We start from the raw sequence: 21,014 nt of genomic DNA on the forward strand, positions 1-21,014 counted from the left end.
CTTCACTCCGGATCCAGCGATGCGTGTGCTTCGCTTGAAGGATGAAAAAATCAGATATCAGCTGCCTGCGAGCCGTATTTATAGGCCTAGGCCACGCCCGTTTCGGCGGGACGTGACGCAGCGGGCGCGAAGCACCCTCATTGGGTCTGACGTCACGCTAGGCCTCGCTCGATAGGCTGCTGCAGTTGCCGCAGAACAGCCAATAGGCGCGCGAGCCGTCTTGCCTATGTCTGTATGCTGCTGCAACGCGTTTTGCATTATTCAAAATTAAGGATAATTTTTTGGCTTCAATATCTCGCGGAAAAAAGGATTTTTCCCTAGCGTAAGATACTCTTACGCAGTACGAGAGACCTCTCGTAAGAGAACTTACTACAGTATTCCTCAGCTCGCTCCTCGATATACCCGCACTTCTGAGGTACATTTTCCATTATTATTATTCCTCACAGCGCTGCGAGACTGTGTAAACAAGTAATGATCTGAATAAACTTGTGTTTTCTCGAGCTGATATGGGGGCGTTCACAGGTTTGCGTGGATTGCCTCAGTCATTTACGTTTGAATAGCGCGCGCTCTCCGGGGCGTGGTCACATTACATTTGAATTAGCTGTAATGAGCTCGACTGGAATCGATCTCTTGTAATACAGATTTCACAAGATGAGAATATTTGTTTTTTATATAAATTACTTCATTTAAAAGAAGAGAATTCAAGATTCATGCCTGTGTGTCTGTATGCCTGTTTGACTTAGTATTCGCTGAGTTACAGTTCATTTTCGGACGCGTTTCAGAATGGACTTCACTGGCAGAGAGAAGGCAGAACTCGCTTTGTGTTTATTTTTCTTTATTTGGCAAAAAGCACAACACTTTGTTTTTATTGTGAGTATACACAAAAATAATACACATTTAATAGAATCGACTGATGTATGAAACTCCTATGGAAAATCAAAGTCAACAGAGTATTTATGAGTTTCTTTTACACTGATAAAAAAAAAGCGAGCTGGTATCGCCGGCGATACCGCCGACCTCAGGGGGTTAAGTGAACTGCACATAAAATGTTTTAGTGCATTTCTCATCCATGGATGGAATGTTACACTGGCCCTTTAAGAAACGTCACTGTCTGGAAGTGTCGCGAGAGTGGTCTTTGAGCAGCGCGTTTTCCCAGCTGTGTCGAATCAAGGCCAAAAAAGTCGACGATATAACAAAAATAGTGAGAAATATGCACTTTTAATCGTTTGTTAACCCTCTGGGGACCAAGCTGTTTTTGGGGTCCTTGAGATGTTCTGACGTCAAGTCAAGTCAAGTCAAGTATATTTGTATAGCGCTTTTCACAATACAGATTGTATCAAAGCAGCTTCACAGTAGCTGCAGCTTTGACGTGCTCTGACATTTGTGCTTTTTTCAGTTATTTATAAACATGTTAATGGCAAAGGTGTAAATTCACTCTATATAGCACAAACAGGGCTACCATAATATGCGAGCAACGTGTATGTAGATGTTTGTATTTTTAAGAGAATAATGTTTATGCGTGGTTATTGGAAAAAATTAAAATGAAAGTTGCTGAATTAAGACCACAAAACACATATTAAATATGTGTCCACAAGACTTTTGACTAATGGATGTTGTCCCTTTGAGTTCTAGCTTCAAAATTATGTGAAAATAGTCTTGCTTTATCGTTCACAAAAAAAAAATACATTGATTTAAATGGTGTAAAACAGGTTTTGCTTGGAAAGCCAATATGCGAGGGGGAGGAGTAGTTTACACCTTAGATTACAATGTCCCACCCACTCTGCATGATGACTCTGCATAATTAGCCATTCATTCAGGTGTGACACTGACTGAGCCACAATGCAAGGACAAAAGATGTATTTAGAAGAAGACTTATATTGACCATTTAAGATTTCGCTTACATCTATCTTGTAAATATGTTTTGCTATTTTATTAAAAATGTTACAATTACAACAATAATTACAATTTCAACAATATTTCAAGTGTACTCTTTCTTTGTAAAAAAGAAAAAGAAAAAAGATTATAGGCCTACATTTTATCATATGTATTCATTATTTTGAATATAGCAAATATATATATATATATATAATATAATCTATATAAATAATATAGTTATATATATATGAGCAGAAATTGCTAAACAAAAGCTTAGGCTATTTGATGTGGCAGTATATTCTACAGTAGCCTAAAAACTGTACCCAAATCTAGTCAACAAGTGTCTGACTGTAACGTTGTTTTTATGAAATATTAGGGCATATAAATGCTAATTTGCAGTTTAATACGTTGCTTATACAAATACATTTTATTTCAACATATTCCAGTCGATTTTTACTCATCTCAGTAGGCTATAGCAAAGCAGTTTATTCTTTCACACACAGACGCGCGATTCATATTTAGGCTAAACAGTCTTTACAAATATGTACCCTTCATTCATCTCACAGAAAGGCGAGTCATATTATAGAAATGCGATTCATCTTTTTGCGGTTTGCATAGGCCTACACTAACGTTATTCCATAACGTTATTCCACATCAACACTTGAGAAAAGAAAACAGCCTACCTCACTCCTCAGCGGGATCTGCTCCTCATATCAGGAGATATTGCTCCTCATATCAGCACTGTTCTGAGGAAACTTTTCTCCATAAGGTAGGCTATATTATGCCTCACTCGATTGCAACGCGCTTTGTTTACAGCTGATGTGGGCGTTCTCAGAATTTGCGTTTGAATAGCACGCGCTCTCCGGGGCGTGGTCAAATTACTTTTGAATGGCTCGTAATGAGCTCGACTGGAGTCGCTCTCTTTTTATACAGATTACAGAAGCTGAGAATATTTGTTTTTTATATAAATTACTTCATTTAAAAGATGCGATCTCAAGCTTTATGCCCGTGGGTCTGTTTGCCTGTTTGACTGAATTTTCGCGGAGTTATAGATCATTTTCGAACGCGTTTACTGACAGAGAGAAGGCAGAAATCGCATCATGTTAATTTTTCTTTATTTGTCAAAAAGCAAAACACTTTATTTTCATTGTGAGTATACAGAAAAAAAATAGAAACTGAACAGGATCGATTGATGTATTACACGAAAATGAAAGATCAAAATTAACAGAGCATTTAGTGTTTATTTTCATTGCTAAAAAAAAAAAACGAGCAAACCGCGCGGGCGCGTTTTTGGTCCCCAGAGGGTTAAGTCCTCCTCAGTGTTTGCTTGGCCGGATGGCTGTGTATTGTGTTGATTGATGGTAATTGGTGATTTCTGTCGAGACGCATCTCTGTGTGGGGAAATCCCAACAACACAATTCTCTAGAAGTGTAGCAGTTCCGCATCACAATCCGTACAGCGGCTCTTCCGTAACATGAATCCGCACAGTGACGCTTTGAATCAAATGTACAATGAATCACTTCCAGGTCAAATAAAGTTATATATACCTTTGGAAACTGTGTTTTGTCCTCTTTAATCTTCTTCACGCATTGTCGAAGTCCACGACCTTTGAAGACGACATTTGACCGGTAAGTACAATGACACCCGAGGAGCATTTTAAAATGGCGGTGGGCGGGGATCTCGCGTTGACTCCAGTGAAGGAGGGAAGAGAGTCCGCGAATGAAATGAATGAAGTTTTGGTCATGTGGTCTATAGTATTGAAGTTAAATGTAATGGTTATTGGTATTGAACATTTTTAACCTAAAATGTGTGTTATAAGGTAAATAAAACCCCATTTTAAACGGCGGTTTAAAAACTATGCTCATGAGGTCTTGGAAACGACCTGAGGTGACTGAACGCGCCATTTTTCGTTATGAATAATATTTTGCAGATCAGCGATATAAGGTCTTTAAAGTCAACCAAAGTGTCAAATGTGAAGTAAATTGTGTCATAATGAAATCTAACTACTATAAGACACCCTACACGACGAGGCAGAGTGTCCATAAACAAAGTAAATAGCAGTAACTAGCAGCTTAAGCAGAAGAAACTGCACTTTGGCGCGCACTTGGACGTGCGCTAGAAACAGCTTTTGAACACTTGAATGAACAGCAGCTAAATGGTTTTTACTAGCCTCCCCCCATTAATGTAAGCCACCCAAGACAAATGTAAACATTTTGCTTCAACCCAGTGATCTCAAAGAACTAACTAATGAATACGTGAATAAACAGTGTAATACACATTTTATTAAGTTTATATACATAGGTATAATGTAAGCCACCCAAGACAAATGTAAACATTTTGCTTCAACCCAGTGATATCAAAGAACAAATGCACAGGTGAATGAATGAACCATTTGCTCTTTATTTTTTTAAATCAAACAAAACAGAAAACTCAAAGTCTTTTGTGTTTTTAGAAAATGCCAAAACAAAACAAAGCTTATAAAAAATGGTCCGAAGAGGACATGAAGGCGGCCCTGGAGGAGCTGGAGGCAGGGGGGAGCCTGAGAACGGTGGGGGCCCGCTACGGTATCCTCCACAACACTCTTCAGGACCATCGACGAGGCCGCTACGCCTACCAGCCCCACCCCAGCCGTGCCCTCCTCCCGGGGGAAGAGGCATCTTTAGTTGCGTATATAATTTGGATGGGCAGGCACGGCTTCCCCGTGACAAGGGCCGTAGCAACGTTGATGGCCACTGTTATTGTGAAGGCCTCGGGACGCCAGACAATGGTGAACTTCGAACATGGGCTGAGCCGTATGTGGTGGTGCCGTTTCCGGGAACGCCATCCGGAGCTGTCGGCCAGGACCCCCGACCCCCTGGACCGGCAGAGGGTCTTCGGTGTGACAGTGCCTTGGGTGGAGGCACTCTTCAACATATTGGAGCCCATGTTTGCCGAGAACAGCTGGCATGATCGTCCTCACCTGGTGTTCAACTGTGATGAAACAGGCTTTGGGGATAAGCAAAAAAGCGGGAAGGAGAAGGTATATGCACAGAGGGGACAAAAACATGTGTATCGCCAAACTGTGGAAACGAGGGAGCACATCAGCGTCCACTGCTGTGCTAGCGCGGCAGGTGTGAGCATCCCCCCCATGATTATTTATGCCCAATGCCTGCCCAGTAACAGTTATGCGCTAGACGGCCCCCCCAACGCCCTGTACGCCATCAGTGAGAAGGGCTACATGGATGGGCCCCTGTTCGTGAGGTGGATTGAACATTTCCTAAAGCATGCTCCGGCAGAGCGTCCACTCCTGCTAACTTGCGACCAACACGAGACCCATATGTCCAAGGACGTGGTGGACCTCTGTCGGGGCAATGGTGTGGAGGTGGTGTGCCTGCTAAGCCACACCACCCATGCCCTTCAGCCCCTCGATGTGTCCCTCTTCGGGCCACTGAAAGAGGCCTTCACCAAGCTGGCTACAAATATGGGCCTGGTTAGGGGAGACCTTGTCCTGTGGAAAAAGCATTTTCCATCGATCTTAAAATTTGCTTACCCAAAGGCGGTCACCGTGGAGAACATAAAGAAGGGGTTCCGGCTGACAGGCTTGTTCCCCCTGAACAGGCACGCACTGGAGGACAGTGATCAGGTACAAACAAAACAACAAAACAATAGACACTGCATAGATACAATAAAAACAATACAAACAATAATTTACTAATATCTTTATATTAGATATAATGTAAAGATATTAAAGATCTTTTAATATTTGGCAGGTAAATACTAATATTTAATATATAAATACATATTTAATATTTTAATCATTTAATATTAAAGATAATATATCTTTATATTATGTAAATAGGCCCAGATATACTAATATCTTTATCTCCTCTAATTTACATTTCAGATGATGATCATCCCTCCATCAGCCCCTCCTGGCACCACCATCGCCCCGGCCCAGATCCACCCAGCCCCTCCTGGCACCATCATCGCCACGGCCCAGATCCACCCAGCCCCTCCTGGCACCACCATCGCCCCGGCCCAGATCCAGCCAGCCCCTCCTAGCACCACCATCGCCCCGGCCCAGATCCAGCCAGCCCCTCCTAGCACCACCATCGCCCCGGCCCAGATCCAACCAGCCCCTCCCGACATCATATCAGTGCCAGTGGTTGCTGGCTGTGTAGAGTGCCCCACCTGCCATCGCCCGCCAAATCCGTTGGTCGCGGCTGGAATTATCCCGGCGGGGCTCGCCCACATCCTGGTCCCGCCACGCTTTGACCAGTCGGCCCGGAGGAGGCGGCGGCAGCAGCTTCCTGCCGGAGCACGCTGCATTACCAGTGACGAGTATGCATCTCACCAAGCTGAGAAGGAGAGGGAAGAGAGGGAGAAGCAGGAGGCGAAGAGAAGGAGGATGGAGGAAGTCAAGGAAAGGAGAGCATTGATGGAGGAAGAGAAGAAGAGGAAGCAGAGAGAGAAGGAGCAGAGAGAGAGGGAGAAGGCGTAGAGAGAGAGGGAGAGAGAGAGGGGGAAGGAGCAGAGAGAGAGAGAGAAGCAGAGGGAGAGGGAACAAGAAAAAGACTACGGAGAGAGAGGGAGCAGGAGCGGCTCCAAAATGACATCTGTGCCTCTTGCAAGCAGCCAAGCCCCCCAGGATCTGCAACAGAAATATTGGAGTGGGTGCAATGTGAAAATTGCACCCTCTGGTACCACACTGAGTGTGTCACTCATGTGGTACCAGAGGAGGCATGGCTGTGCAGGGAGTGTGCCATGAGTCACGATCTGTAAATATGTTTATAAATAGTTTTGTATATAGTTTTGTATATATATATATCAATTACATGTTCTATTTTATATATATATACTGCATTCTTTGTTTATTTGTTTTAATAAATATGTTCATGTTCCTAAAACATTTATCAAAATCAAAAGTGCATCAGTGTTTTCTTGTAGCACACAGTTTCCTAAAACCTAAAGCCATGTTTGATACAGTGACCGTTATTAACGGGTTTACCTCAGTGACTTAAAAAAAAAAAGTATAGCAGCTACTGAAACTAAATGATGATCTAAATGAAGGACTTTTGGTGGAGGATACAAGCTTTCATAATACACACAGCCTATCAAATAATAAACAGCAGAAGCTAAGTTTATCAAATAAAACATTACCTACGCACCGTTGAAAACACGTGCACGTTTATACTGAAACTAAATACACATCCAAATCGGTTATTTCGGCCTGACAACAGATAATATACATAGCATATGAAGTAACAAACAGCAAAAGTTAAGGTAATTCACATAAATTTATATAGAAACGATACCTTCACGTCGTCTAAATCATGACGCCCCGTTGTACGGTTTCATGTTTTGACGTTTTTACCTGCCCGGAAGCGAGTTTTCGTGTACGGATTGTGATGCGGAACTGCTAAGTGATGAACTATCATCAATACCAGCGTAATGTTAAGATTATTTTGTGTATAATTTGATGTGAACTAGTGTTTTTGATTTGTGGTAATTTTGTCTTATTAAGAGGGGAGAAGAGTGCTCTGTGTAGGCCCTCAGTGTGTTTCTGGGGCGAGTGTGAAACATCAGAGTGAGTGTTGTTCACTTTAATTGATTTCCAAGAAGTGTTTATCAGTCTTGTGTTCCAAATATTGAGGAAGAGTGATGTATTGTTTATTTTACTGTCTGCAGGGGAAAATCAAGTGTGTCATTCACTGTGAAAACGTCTCAGGTTACGTATGTAACCCTGGTTCCCTGAGAGGGAACGAGACGCTGCGTCGAGACGCGGTGGGAACGCTCTGCGTGATTGCGTCGTGAAGCACGTGTATAATCAGTCCAATGGAAAGACGAGACGTCATAGGCGGGTGACGTCATCGACCAGGAAGCTATAAAGCACCCCTGAAAACAGACCGCGACAGCTTCTGAAAAGCCGAAGCAAGTCGATCACAGGCATGCAGGGAGTATGGCAAGGCGACGCAGCGTCTCGTTCCTTCTCAGGGAACCAGGGTTACATACGTAACCTGAGACGTTCCCTTTCAAGGGAACTCAAGCTGCGTCGAGACGCGGTGGGAACCCTATACCCACGACGCCATATGACAAATGCCTGTTCTGTATGAAGACCATGCGCACACTAGGAAACAAGCACCCTAGACCCTGGAGTGGAGCCTAGGTCCAAGTTATAAATCTAACAAATGTATGCGGTGAGGACCAGCCTGCCGCATTACAGATGTCATAGAGTGAAACTCCTGATAATAAAGCCTTAGAGGCCGCCATACTCCTGGTAGAATGGGCCGGGACAGCCAAAGGGGAAGGCTGTCCGGCCGCTTCATAAGCAAGTGAGATAGCCTCAACTACTCACTTGCTCATTATCTGTTTAGATGCAGGGCAACCCAACTTAGGTAACCCGAAGCAGACAAATAATTGCTCTTATATATACGCCACAGGGAGCTCTGTGGACATAAGCATCCAAAGCCCGGACAGGGCATAACAGATTAAGTTTTTCCTGATCTGGGGTATTAAGGTGGAGGACAGAAGGCCTGCAGCACAAAAGACCCACAAATTTAATAGGGACCTAGGAATACAACCCGGCAAGGGGTGAGGAAAGACTACCACCATACCAGGTGCAAATCCAAGTACGTGCAGGCCTCAGCCTCATGTACCATGGAGAAGATGAAATAAGGATCTCTCCTCAGAGATAACCCAGCAAAGAAACATTCATTGCAGAAATCAAGTACTGTACCATAGGGCAGACAGCAAGATTCAGAAGGCGTTCTCCGCACCAGGCAGAGAACAGTTTCCATTTCAATGCATATTCAGTCTTCTCGTGGAGGGAGCTCTAGACTGGAGTATGGTCTCCACGACCTCAGTCGAGAGACCTGAATCTATGAGCTGGGCCCCCTCAGAGACCGAGCCCACAGTATCCATAACTCTAGATGAGTGTAACTCCCGGGAGAAAGATATCGGGAAATGCGTACAGGTGAAGCCTCAACCACACCTAATACGTTGCATCCAGTTCAAGCAGAGCTGGACGCGTCAGGGAGAACCCCCTAGAGCAATGCGTTGTATAAAACGATGCGAAAAGTAGACTTGAGTCTTGACCGAAGTTCTCCCAAAGGAGCTCCACCACCTCGGGGTGAAGTCTCCATTCCCCCGGGCCTCAGCCCCTGCCTCAACAGGATATCTGCTCTGATATACGAGACCATCAGTGCGTTGTCCAGAAGGACAAGCACATGGTGACCTCTCAGGTCTGGCAGGAAGTATTTGAGAGCTCGAAATACTGCCATCATTTCTAGCCGATTTATGTGCCAAGAACGTTGATGGTCCCAAAGACCTTTCGCCGAGCGGCCACTCATGACCGCCCCCCATCCCGTGAGGGAAGCATCCGTCGAAAGCATACGCGTCGATAAGAAGCCCCCAGCAAAGGCCCTGGGCGAGGAACCAAGGTTTCTTCCACATGACCAAGGCACGAAGGCATCGCCGCGTGACCTTGATCATGCGAAACGGATTTCCCCTCTGAGAAAACCCCTTGGTCCTGAGCCACCACTGCAGAGGTCTCATGTACAGAAGGCCAAAAGAGATACGTTGGACACAGCTGCCATGAGCCCCAACAGTCTCTGAAACTGTTTCACAGTGAGTGACTGGCCTAGTTTTACCCCCTTTATGGCTGTGAGATAAAACACCCGGAAAAGTGGTCCTCTGAGCTGGGAGGAGCACACTCTTCTTGGCGTTGAGCCACAACCCCAACCTCTTTAATAGAGACAGAACGACATCTCGATGCCGAACTGCCATCTGCTCGGACTGAGCTAAAATCAACCAATTGTCGAGATAATTCAATACGTGAATGCCCTGGAGTCTCAGAGGAGCCAGAGCTGCATCCACACATTTTGTAAAGGTGCGGGGTGATAAACCTAGGCCGAAGGGAAGAACCTGATACTGGTATGCTTCGCCCCCGAAAGCAAACCTCAGGAACCTCCTGTGATGAGGATGGATAGATACATGGAAGTACACGTCCTTCAAGTCTATTGTGACAAACAAGTCCTCGGACTGAGACTGTGACACAATCATATATAGCGTAAGCATACTATGAACTTGAGATTCTGAAGCCTGTTGTTTAATTGACACAGGTCTAGAATAGGACGCAACCCCTCATCCTCTTTCGGAACAATGAAGTAATGGCTGTAAAACCCTGACTGTCTGATGGGAGGAGGAACCCCTTCTATAGCTCCTTTTGCAGAAGTGTCAGTACTTCCTGCTCCATAACCAGAGCCTGCTCGGGGTCCACCACTGTGGGGAGGACCTCTAGAAATCTGGGCGGACGAGAACCAAACTGAATTCTGAAGCCCTTTTCTATAGTGTGCAGGACCCACTGAGAAATATATGGCAGTAGTTTCCACGCTGCCAGAAATTCAAATAGGGGAACCAGTCTCTCAAGACTGGCCTCTGGATTTGGTTGAACAGTCACTTTGGTGCCCTGAAGCGGCGAACCGGCAGGGAACAACCGAAATGACCGCTCTACGCCCCTCCTCGGAGGATCGTATGGGGACGCTGACACCTCGGTGCCCTGAACGGAGAACCGGCAGGGAACAACCGAACTGGCAGCGCTGCGACCCTCCTCAGAGAGTCGCACCCCAGAGGGTGCCGAGGAGAAACGATTTCTCAAAACCGTCCCTGCCCCGGAGGAACCTTCAGAAGCCTGATAGCCTCAGCGTCACGACTTCTAGTCTAAGTTTTATTAGAGATAACGACAGTCCTCAGATCTTGCCTACCTCTAACTAGCTTTGTTCCTACGACCCTCCTCGGAGGATCGTTGGAAAAAGCAGGCACCTCAGTGCCCTGAAACGGCGAACCGACAGGGAAACCGAACTGACTGCTCTACGACCCTCCTCGGAGGATCGTTTGGGGATGCTGACACCTCGGTATCCTGAAACGGCGAACCGGCAGGAAAACCGAACTGGCAACATTGCGACCCTCCTCAGAGAGTCGCACCCCAGAGGGCGCCGAGGAGAAACGATTTCTCAAAACCGTCCCTACCCCGGAGGGGACCACCCTCAGAAGCCTGCAGCCTCGGCGTCAGGGCTTCTTCTTCCAAGATATTTTAGAGATAAAACAGTCCTCAGATCTTGCATATCTCTAACTGGCTAGACTGCGACCGCCACCCAAGTCACCTTCGATTGTGGATGAACCCAAATGGCGAATCTCTGTTTTGCCGCACTCTATGCTGCGAGGAGCTTTAGTAGGCTGAGACTGCTCCCGCCCAGCAGTCTCAGGAACATTAGATCGGCGAGGAAGAAACCTCTGGAACGCCGCTGAAGAGTTATTTCTTCGTTTTTTTGAAAGCGGAGCGTCCAGAAGAACAGACATATTTTAATTTCTCTTTACATCAGAAAAAACTATACATATATATATATATATATATACATATAAATATATATCACTCCGTGGCCACCAGCAGGAAACAACCGAACTGACAGCGCTGCGACCCTCCTCAGAGAGTCGCCACCCAGAGGACGCCGAGAAGAAACGATTTCTCGAAACCGTCCCTCCCCGGTATAGTTTATCTGTTGCACGACGCAATTCTCGAATAGCGTCAGTGCTGTTACATCCTCGCATTCATCCATGTCCTTATATACTTTACCTACCAGTGCTACCTAATAATATTTATCTAATATTTATGATGGCTGGTGGGTAACATCGGGGTTATGATGACGACCCGGGAGAGAGATAGCTCGCAAGCGTCTCTTTAACCCGAGGCACTGTCATACCATGATACTTTATACCCATAACATTACTATAGTAGAAGTTTAGGGATAAACACAAATAGAAACCGGTTTATTCCACGATCTCGACACCTCAGTGTGGAGATAGGGAAAAAACGGCACTCCCCGACGAGGAGGCTGAGATATAGAGTTTTCCTTATATTTTCACTCCCAACCCCAATATGTTTGGCTGGCCAGAAATATTTAACTTAGCAACAGCACAGGATAAAACCTCCTTTATAAGCTCCTCTTTATTCAACAGAGTTATGAGCTCACTTATTTATTTATTTATTATGAAAACTCAAAAACATCTGCCTTATTTTCTTTAAAAACACACTAACGATACCAATTCCTCGGAACTGGAAATCGCAGGATGAATGCCTCATCCCGGGGAGGAGAAACCGCAGAGCGTGCTTCTCCCCGAGATAAAACACTGGATCTAACAGGTGTTTGTAAGAACCATTTGCGATCCCCAAGATGCGCGTCGACGCCGTGCCTCGGCAGCAGCGGGACCCGCGCCTCGGGGCGCGCGCACCGAACCGTCCTCCTCGAAGAACGGCCGGCGGGAGCGGAGCGTCCTCACGGACAGCTTCTCGCAATGCTCACAGTCAGCCCCCTCGAGAACTGACTGTTGGCATGCTCCACTCCCAAACAAGCAACACAAAGCTTTTACTCTGCAGTGTGTGTCCCCACCCGTGATATAACGCGGGCAGGGAACAACACAATGCTTGCTTGCTCTCTTTTGCCATAATATATATCAAATCAAATCAAATCAAATCAAAATTTATTTATATAGCACAATTCAGACATCAAAGCAATTCAATGTGCTTTACAAAGAAAAATAATAAAGAAACAAATAAAAACATCATAATAATCATACAAGATACACAAACACAAGAAAAAAAGGGATAAAAACACATAAGAAACTGTAAGGCTGAACAGTATAGCAAGGTTTAAGAGCTCAATCATAAGCACGTGAAAAAATAAATGTTTTTAATTTAGATTTAAAAATCAACACATTTGGGGCGCATCATGATATATATTGCAACTTGACAGACAACAATAAATATGACAAGGACAGAATACACAGATCGCTTGCTGAAGGCACAGAAGCTGTCGCGGTCTGTTTTCAGGGGTGCTTTATAGCTTCCTGGTCGATGACGTCACCCGCCTATGACGTCTCGTCTTTCCATTGGACTGATTATACACGTGCTTCACGACGCAATCACGCAGAGCGTTCCCACCGCGTCTCGACGCAGCTCGAGTTCCCTTGAAAGGGAACGTTTACAGGTTATAGAGTGGTGATGAAAAGTAAGTTTGAATATCATTCATTTCATTTTTGAAGTTGTACAAGTGTTTATTTGCTGATGTAAGACTAAGTGTTAAATTGTTTAATCATTTTTGAAAGGTATTGCAAATACTCAAAAATGTAACTTCTAATTTCATTGCCATGTATTTTGCATGTAACATAAGTAGCCTTTTCTTGGTCCTCTGTGCTGACAAATGTTATAATTATTTGTGCATTTGTTTTCTAGAATGAGAGGCTGCTACTGTTGTCTATGTTAGCTAGCCTAGTTTTTGTGATTGATACATTTAATGTTGTAACTGAGAACAAGAGAGATAGAGAGACTCATTTTGATGTGAGAAGCAAACTTTATTGATTTCAATCACTTTACACAAACCTTTCTACGCTAAGTTCCCGAAATTTTGCTTAATTAACGCTGAGCTGTTTCAAGTGCAGTCTGGAATAAAATACCCCTTTATATACTTTTCATTCTGTGTCCGGTGTTGTCACTATCTCACATACCGGGCTACATATACATATATATATTATATATATATATATATATATATATATATATATATAACATATGAGCAGAAATTGCTAAACAAAAGCTTATTTGATGTGGCAGTACTACAGTAAAAACTGTAGCCAAATCTAGTCAACAAAATGTTGTCTTTCATATTTCGCCTGACTGTAACGTTGTTTTTATGAAATATTAGGGCATATAAATGTTAATTTGCAGTTTAATACGTTGCTTATACAAAGACATTTTATTTCAACATATTTCAGTCGATTTTTACTCATCTCAGTAGGCTATAGCAAAGCAGTTTATTCTTTCACACACAGACGCGCGATTCATATTTAGGCTAAACAGTCTTTACAAATATGTACCCTTCATTCATCTCACAGAAACGCGATTCATATTCTAGAAACGCGATTCATCTTTTTGCGGTTTACATAGGCCTACACTAACGTTATTCCACATTAACACTTGAGAAAAGATAACTTAGCCTACCTCACTCCTCAGCGAGATCTATTGCTCCTCATATCAGCACTGTTCTGAGGAAACTTTTCTCCAGGATTATTAGGTAGGCTATATTATGCCTCACTCGCGGCGTGCTGTGTTTACAGCTGATGTGGGCGTTTCACAGGTCTGAAATGGTTCTCAGAATTTGCGTTTGAATAGCGCGCGCTCTCCGGGGCATGGTCACATTACATTTGAATGAGCTCTAATGAGCTCGACTGGAATCGCTCACTTTTCATACAGATTTCACAAGCTGAGAATATTTGTTTTTTATATAAATTACTTCATTTAAAAGAAAAGAATTCAAGCTTCATGCCTGTGCGTCTGTATGCCTGTTTGACTGAGTATTCGCTGAGTTAGTTCATTTTCGGACGCGTTTCAGAATGGACTTCACTGACAGAGAGAAGGCAGAACTCGCATCATGTTTATTTTTCTTTATTTGGCAAAAAGCACAACACTTTGTTTTTATTGTGAGTATACACAAAAATAATACACACTTAACAGGATCGATTGATGTATGAAACTTGTTTGTAATATCAAAGTCAACAGAGCAAAATGAATTTCTTTTGAACTGATAAGAAAAAAGCGAGCTGGTATCGCCGGCGATACGGCCGACCCCAGGGGGTTAAAGTGTGAGATTTTAACCTGCATTAGCATGCAGATCTGACAATCCATTCACACGACCGGAGGTGCACATTTCTGTGATTATCCCTTAAGGATAAGTCCCTCTACTGATCTTAAAAAATATATATATATAAAAAAAAAATAAAAAAATAAAAAACAGAGACGAGTTAGTTATTTTCTGTTGAGATCAACACGTAATGAATAGAGATAAACATCTACTGAACCCGGAACATTCCTTTGATTATGATTAACAATTAACTTGAACTACTTATTTTTCTGGAGAAATGTAAATCATTTACAAAAGACAGTAAATCAGGACACTATAAAAGGAACATGAGAGGCTGTGAGGACGACAGAGCAAGAGCTGGAAACAAACATCAGTGAAGAATGAAGGGTTTAGTATGTTTACTGCTGCTGTTGGAAACCTTTGTGTGTGTCGTACAGCATCAGGTAGATGGAGGACTCAATGAGAATGAGATCAGTCAACAGCTCAGATCTGAGGACGGAAGACAGAATCCACCTCAAACAGACACTTTGAGAGATGAAGCTTCAACTGACAGCCAACAAAACTACCATCTGTTCTTCACTGACATCCATGCAGCGCTGAGAGAACTGACCGCCACCGTTACAGAGCAGAAAGTGAACATCAGAGAACTGACCGCCACCGTTACAGAGCAGAAAGTGAACATCAGAGAACTGACCGCCACCGTTACAGAGCAGAAAACAAACATCAGAGATTTAAAGACACAACTGAGGGAACAACAGACATTTATCCTGGAAGAGATGAACAAGAAAAATGATGTTATCCTGAATGAGATGAACAAGAAAAATGATGGTACCTCACCAAAACATTCACTCTTTTATCAATGATCCTTAAAGTAAAATAACAATGCAATACATTGCATTATGTAAATGTTAGTGTAAAATTAAGTGTATACTGTGCACATTTTTTTTATCTATTACAATAAGCAGTGTAAATGTCATTTAACAGCATCTTTATTCCTTCACAGAAATATCAAATCTTACTCAGAGTCAAGTGGAGTTGAAAAAGGAAAATAGAGGTGAAAGTGTGCTTGAATGATGTTAAATTTAGTGTATAGATTCTAATTGAAATATAGTAATATATCACTATATTTCTTATGTTTTTCAATAACAGACAGAGAAATAGCTTTTTCAGCTGCACTGATGAAATCTGGCAGTGGATATATTGGTCCTTTTACCTCTGAAATCACACTAACCTACAGGAACGTCTTCACAAACATAGGGAACGCCTACAACCCAATTACAGGTAATTATCAGTGAAATGAGTCATAAAACTCAGTTTATAGTAATGAAAACGTCTCGGGTTACTGGATGTAACCCTGGTTCCCCGAGAGAGGGGAACGAGACGCTGCGTCTAATATAAACGCTACGGGGAATGCCTTCGGCATGCGTTATCTGAAGTCACTATACAACTATTCCAATCTGGATTGGTGTGCGTCATCGTGCGTCATGACGTTGCATGTGACGGTGACCCGGACGCTATATAAGGGTCACAGGAACAAGGAAATGACAGCTTCGAAAAAGGTTCAAAGCAGCTGTTCTCAGGGCGCCCCGAAGGTGGGGAGAGGGGACGCAGCGTCTCGTTCCCCTCTCTCGGGGAACCAGGGTTACATCCAGTAACCCGAGACGTTCCCCTTCGTTACGGGGAACTCCCGCTGCGTCTAATATAAACGCTACGGGGAACGAGTACCAGCTAGCCCCCACCGAGAACAGGCGCCCCTGGTGTGAAACATCTGGCACACTCAAGAGCACTAAAGCAAGGGAGAGTGAAAGATCCAACTGTTCTAAGAATTTTATTCTTTCTTGTTTGGTGTACAAAGGGAAGGTTGCATCAACAACCTCGATATTAAGGTCCAAGTATATAGGCCTGATTAATGACAGGCAGAACACTTAACTCCTAACACCTTTTTAGTGGATCATCTCTGGAAGCCTAAGAGGCTCTCTTGCTTACACCGCACATGCAACGAAGGATGAAGAGCCTGAGGAATTTTTAGAATAGCCTCCGGTACCTTGGTTACCGGGGAGAAATATCTCAAAGAAAGCTAACAAACTCCCATTTAATACCCTATATAGATATACTCTGCGGAGCCGAATAAAGGCTCTAAGCAATTTAATATGATAGCCTGCAGAGACAGGGTTCATCCAGATTTTGACGCAGCATACAGAGGCAGAAAGCACTCTGAAGGTGAGGATCATTGCTAAGGACAGGGGAGAATTTATAGAACCCACTATACTAAGAATTTTATTCTTGTCTTTTTTGGTGTAAGAAAAAGGCTGAGTTAACAGCCTCAGAAGTGAGGTCCAATATATACATATGCCTAAAAAGGCAGGACACTGACTCCAAGGCACCATTAGTGGATAACCCTAAAAGCCTAGAAGGCTCTCCTGTCACACTTATAGCAACGAAGGATGAAGAGCCAGAGGAAATCATAAGGTAGCCTCCGGTACCCTTATTGGTGACCGGGGAAATTTCCTACTAGAAAGCTAACAGATTTCCAAAATATGTAGATTTTAATCTAACATATATACACGTATCCCGCAGAACCGACAGGGGCTTTTCTTTCCACAGACCTGTCAGCCTGCAAGGATAACAGGATTCATCCTAGAAGGCTACAGGAAAATATGGAGGTCATGGGACGACCCGGGTGGACCACCCTGAGAGCATACGGAGGCCGTAGGCGCCATAGCGGCTCTGAGCGTGGACGAGAGGTCCCGATTAGAGTATAGAAGAATCCCAGTACTGAAGCCATAGGGCAGTAAAAGGCTGGGTCCAGCTAACTCAATTAAAACTTCCTGAGCCGGGGAGTTCTGGAGGTAGCTGATCTGATGACCTCGGCCACCAGATCACCCTATTCGAGAAGGCCAGAGTGGTTTTTCGAGAATAAGATCTACTCAAAATCCTCTGACCCTCTCCAGAACTCCAGGGAGTAGAGCGACCGGGGGAAAAGGCGTACAGACGTTGCCTCGGCCACGTCTGTACCATGGCCTCCAGACCCAACGGGGCTGGATGCGAGAGAGAGAACCAGAGCGGGCAATGAGAATTCTCATGAGAAGCGAATAAATCTACCTCCGCCTGGCCGAACTTCTCCCATATAAGCTCCACCACCTCGGGGTGGAGCCTCCATTCCCCTGGCCTGGGCCCCTGCCTCGACAGGGTGTCTGCTCCCACATTATCAACCACAGGTATATACATAGCCCTCACAGAGAGAAATTTGTCCTTAGACAAAAATAGAATATGATGGGCCAATTTGCACAGAGGACGAGACCTCAAGCCCCCCTGATGGTTGATATAGAAAACCACCGATATATTATCAGACCTAATAAGGACCTGATGGCCTCTGAGGTCTGGAGGGAAATGCCTGAGGGCAAAGAATACTGCCAGCATCTCCAGGCAACTGATGTGCCATGAGAGGAGATGGTCCTTCCAGACCCCGCGGGTGTACCGGCCCTCCATGACCGCACCCCAGCCCCTGCGGGAAGCATCCGTGGTCAGAATTTTTCTGGGACACGAAGCTCCAAGCACCTGGCCTTGGGACAGGAACCGTATGTCTTTCCATATGACTAGAGAACGAAGGTACCTGGACGTAACTCTAATCATACGGAAGGGGTTGCCCCTTGGGGAAAACCCCCTGGTCCCGAGCCACCACTGTAGGGCCCCATAAGGCCCAAAATTCCTTGAAAATGTTTGACAGTGATGGCCTGGCCTAACCTGATAGCTCTAACTGCAGCCACGCATACTTTAAATACGTGGCTGGGTCAAGTGAACTTGCATAGATTGCGAGTCCCACTCAGCTCCAAGAAATTTTATTCTTTGAAAAGGAGACAGAGAACTTTTCTTGACATTGAGCCTTAGCCCCAAGCACTGAAGATGACGCAAAACAACATCTCGATGTTGGATTGCTAGCGTCTCTGGTTCTGCCAGAATAAGCCAGTCATCTAATAATTTAGGATGCGGTTCCCCTGAAGTCTCAGTGGAGCAAGGGCAGCATCCATACAGAAAGTGCAAGGGGATAGAGTTAGGCCGAAAGGAAGAACCCTATATTGGTAAGCTTTTCCCCCCAAAAGCGAACCTAAGGAACTTCCTATGATAATGGATGATGAAGTTATGAAAATAAGCATCCATGAGATCTATTGTCACAAGCCAGTCTTCAGATCTGATTTGCTGAATGATACTGGGTATAGTGAGCATATTGAAACTAAATCTCCTCAAAGATTTATTCAATACTCTAAGATCTACAATAGGATGAAGTCCACCATCCTTTTTCGGAACAATGAAGTAACGGCTGTAAAAACCTGAATCCCTCTCCTGATTAGGGGCAATTTCTATTGCTTTTGCTAAAAGAGATTCAACTTCATTTTCCATCACCTGGCGCTGATGTGAGAAAACCAGTGTGTGAAATACCCCGTTAAAATCGGGTGGTCTTACTTTAAACTGGATTCTCTATCCTTTAACTATACCCAGGGTCCATTTAGATATATTCAGAAGGCCTGACCAGGCGTCTAAACAATCTACAAGAGGAATCAATTTCTCTGGGTTAGTCTCAGGTGATATAATGTGCTTATCGGTGGTCTGAAGCAGTTTACTGGCAGGACGTAACCGATGAATAATCTAATAAGGAGATCAGTCCCTCGAGACTGACCTCAGGTTTTGAGATTCGGTGACCTGAAGCGATAGACCGGCAGGAACTAACCGAAAATAATATTAAGTGCCCATAAGGGTCCGCATTTTTACGCCAGGACCTCATAGTTTATTTATTTATTTTTCTTAGCCCGAAAGGCAGTCCTCAGACCTGACTTCGGGGCTTTTTTTTTTATTTTTTTTTATTTTTTTTATGAGAACGTCTCCTCTGACCCCGAGCCCTGTACAGGGGGAAGGGGAGGGGAAGAGGTGACTTCCCAGAATATGAGGAGCTGGTGATATAAGCCTTCCCTACCAAATTCGAGATAATATTTATATTAGCTCCACTTTAATTTTAGAGGGACGTGTCTGAGTCATCAGAGGTAATACGATATCTGGGAGAAATATTCTTCTACCCCCTGCATCATTAAATTCCCCTTTAATTTTCTTCTTCAATTATTCCACAATCTCAGTACCTCAGTATGGAGATCGTTTGAAAAAGGAAGACTCTGACACAAGGATTTTGACTGGGTTTGCAGGAAGCACTCTTTTTAGATGCTTCCTTCTTATTAAATTACCAAACATTTAATTTCATTACAGCCCCAGTCTTTCTCCAGCAACTCCTCATAATGTGGTGAATATTCGTGGTTCAGTGTTGATAGTATCTAACTCCTCAGAATCAAATAAATCAAACACCGGGTCTTTAACACGGTCGGAAGAAGCCGCAGTGACGCGGGCTTCCGAACCGTGCGCGAGACCTGTAAACACTGCTCCACGTGCGAACCCAATGCAAACAGACAACGCGCTGCCTCGACAGACGCGAGCTGATGCACTAGGAACGCAAGCCTATTTTATTCTTTTTAAACAGGCTCAGGCGGGAGCGGAAGAGTAAACTCAGAGTCTACACCCTGCAGACCTGTAATCTACGCGCTGCCTCGGCAAACGCGAGATCCAAGCCACTATAGATTCTGTATTGCAATGCAGACATTAATCTACGCGCTGCCTCGGCAAACGCGAGATTAGTCACAGAATCTTTATTGCAGAGTAGCCGTAATCTACGCGCTGCCTCGGCAAACGCGAGATCCGAGCCACTATAGATTCTGTATTGCAATGCAGACATAAACCTACGCGCTGCCTCGGCAAACGCGAGATCCCAGTCACAGAATCCTTTCAGTTTGCACAAAATAGACAATGCCCTCGAGAACTGTCCGTGCAAGCTCCGCTCACAACCCAACACCACAAAGCAAGTGTGCGCCATCCTTGCTTCTTCAATTTTTCTTAAATCAAGGAGACGCACACTGCCTTCGCCATAGTAGATTTGACAGACAACACCAAATAAGACGTACAGTTTGACATAGAACGCTGCTGAAGAACAGAAGCTGTCATTTCCTTGTTCCTGTGACCCTTATATAGCGTCCGGGTCACCGTCACATGCAACGTCATGACGCACGATGACGCACACCAATCCAGATTGGAATAGTTGTATAGTGACTTCAGATAACGCATGCCGAAGGCATTCCCCGTAGCGTTTATATTAGACGCAGCGGGAGTTCCCCGTAACGAAGGGGAACTCTTCTGCTCCATTCAGACCTCTCTGTGTATTTGAGAATTAGGGGCCGTTTTACACGACACCAGTTTCAACAAAAAACTGAAAACTTTGTAAGCATTTTGGCCGTTCATTCACACGACAACTGCGTTTTGGGGACCTGAAACCGGACACTTTTAAAAAAGTTATTTACAAACACTTTTAAAGTGCAATTTTTTGGAAACAATACCGTTATCGTCTCAATGTAAACTACAAAAACATGAATTTGT

At 44.1% G+C, this 21,014-nt stretch overlaps 2 protein-coding genes across 2 annotated transcripts in view; one reads left to right on the top strand and one right to left on the bottom strand.

The window, feature by feature from the left end:
* LOC309496107 (uncharacterized protein) overlaps positions 1-21,014 on the bottom strand; it is a 246,674-nt gene that overhangs the window by 145,743 nt on the left and 79,917 nt on the right. The gene's annotated exons all lie outside the window — the stretch shown is intronic.
* Positions 14,910-21,014, top strand: part of LOC309496093 (uncharacterized protein) — a 34,005-nt gene continuing 27,900 nt past the window's right edge. Inside the window, exon 1 of the mRNA XM_082166064.1 lies at positions 14,910-15,374. Coding sequence (XP_082022190.1) covers positions 14,927-15,374 — 448 coding nt within the window. The 5' untranslated portion in view covers positions 14,910-14,926. The remainder of the gene's footprint in view (positions 15,375-21,014) is intronic.

This window comes from Leuciscus leuciscus, assembly GCF_965113295.1.
Source record: "Leuciscus leuciscus genome assembly, chromosome: 4".
In the NCBI taxonomy this organism is placed as follows: Eukaryota; Metazoa; Chordata; class Actinopteri; order Cypriniformes; family Leuciscidae; genus Leuciscus; species Leuciscus leuciscus.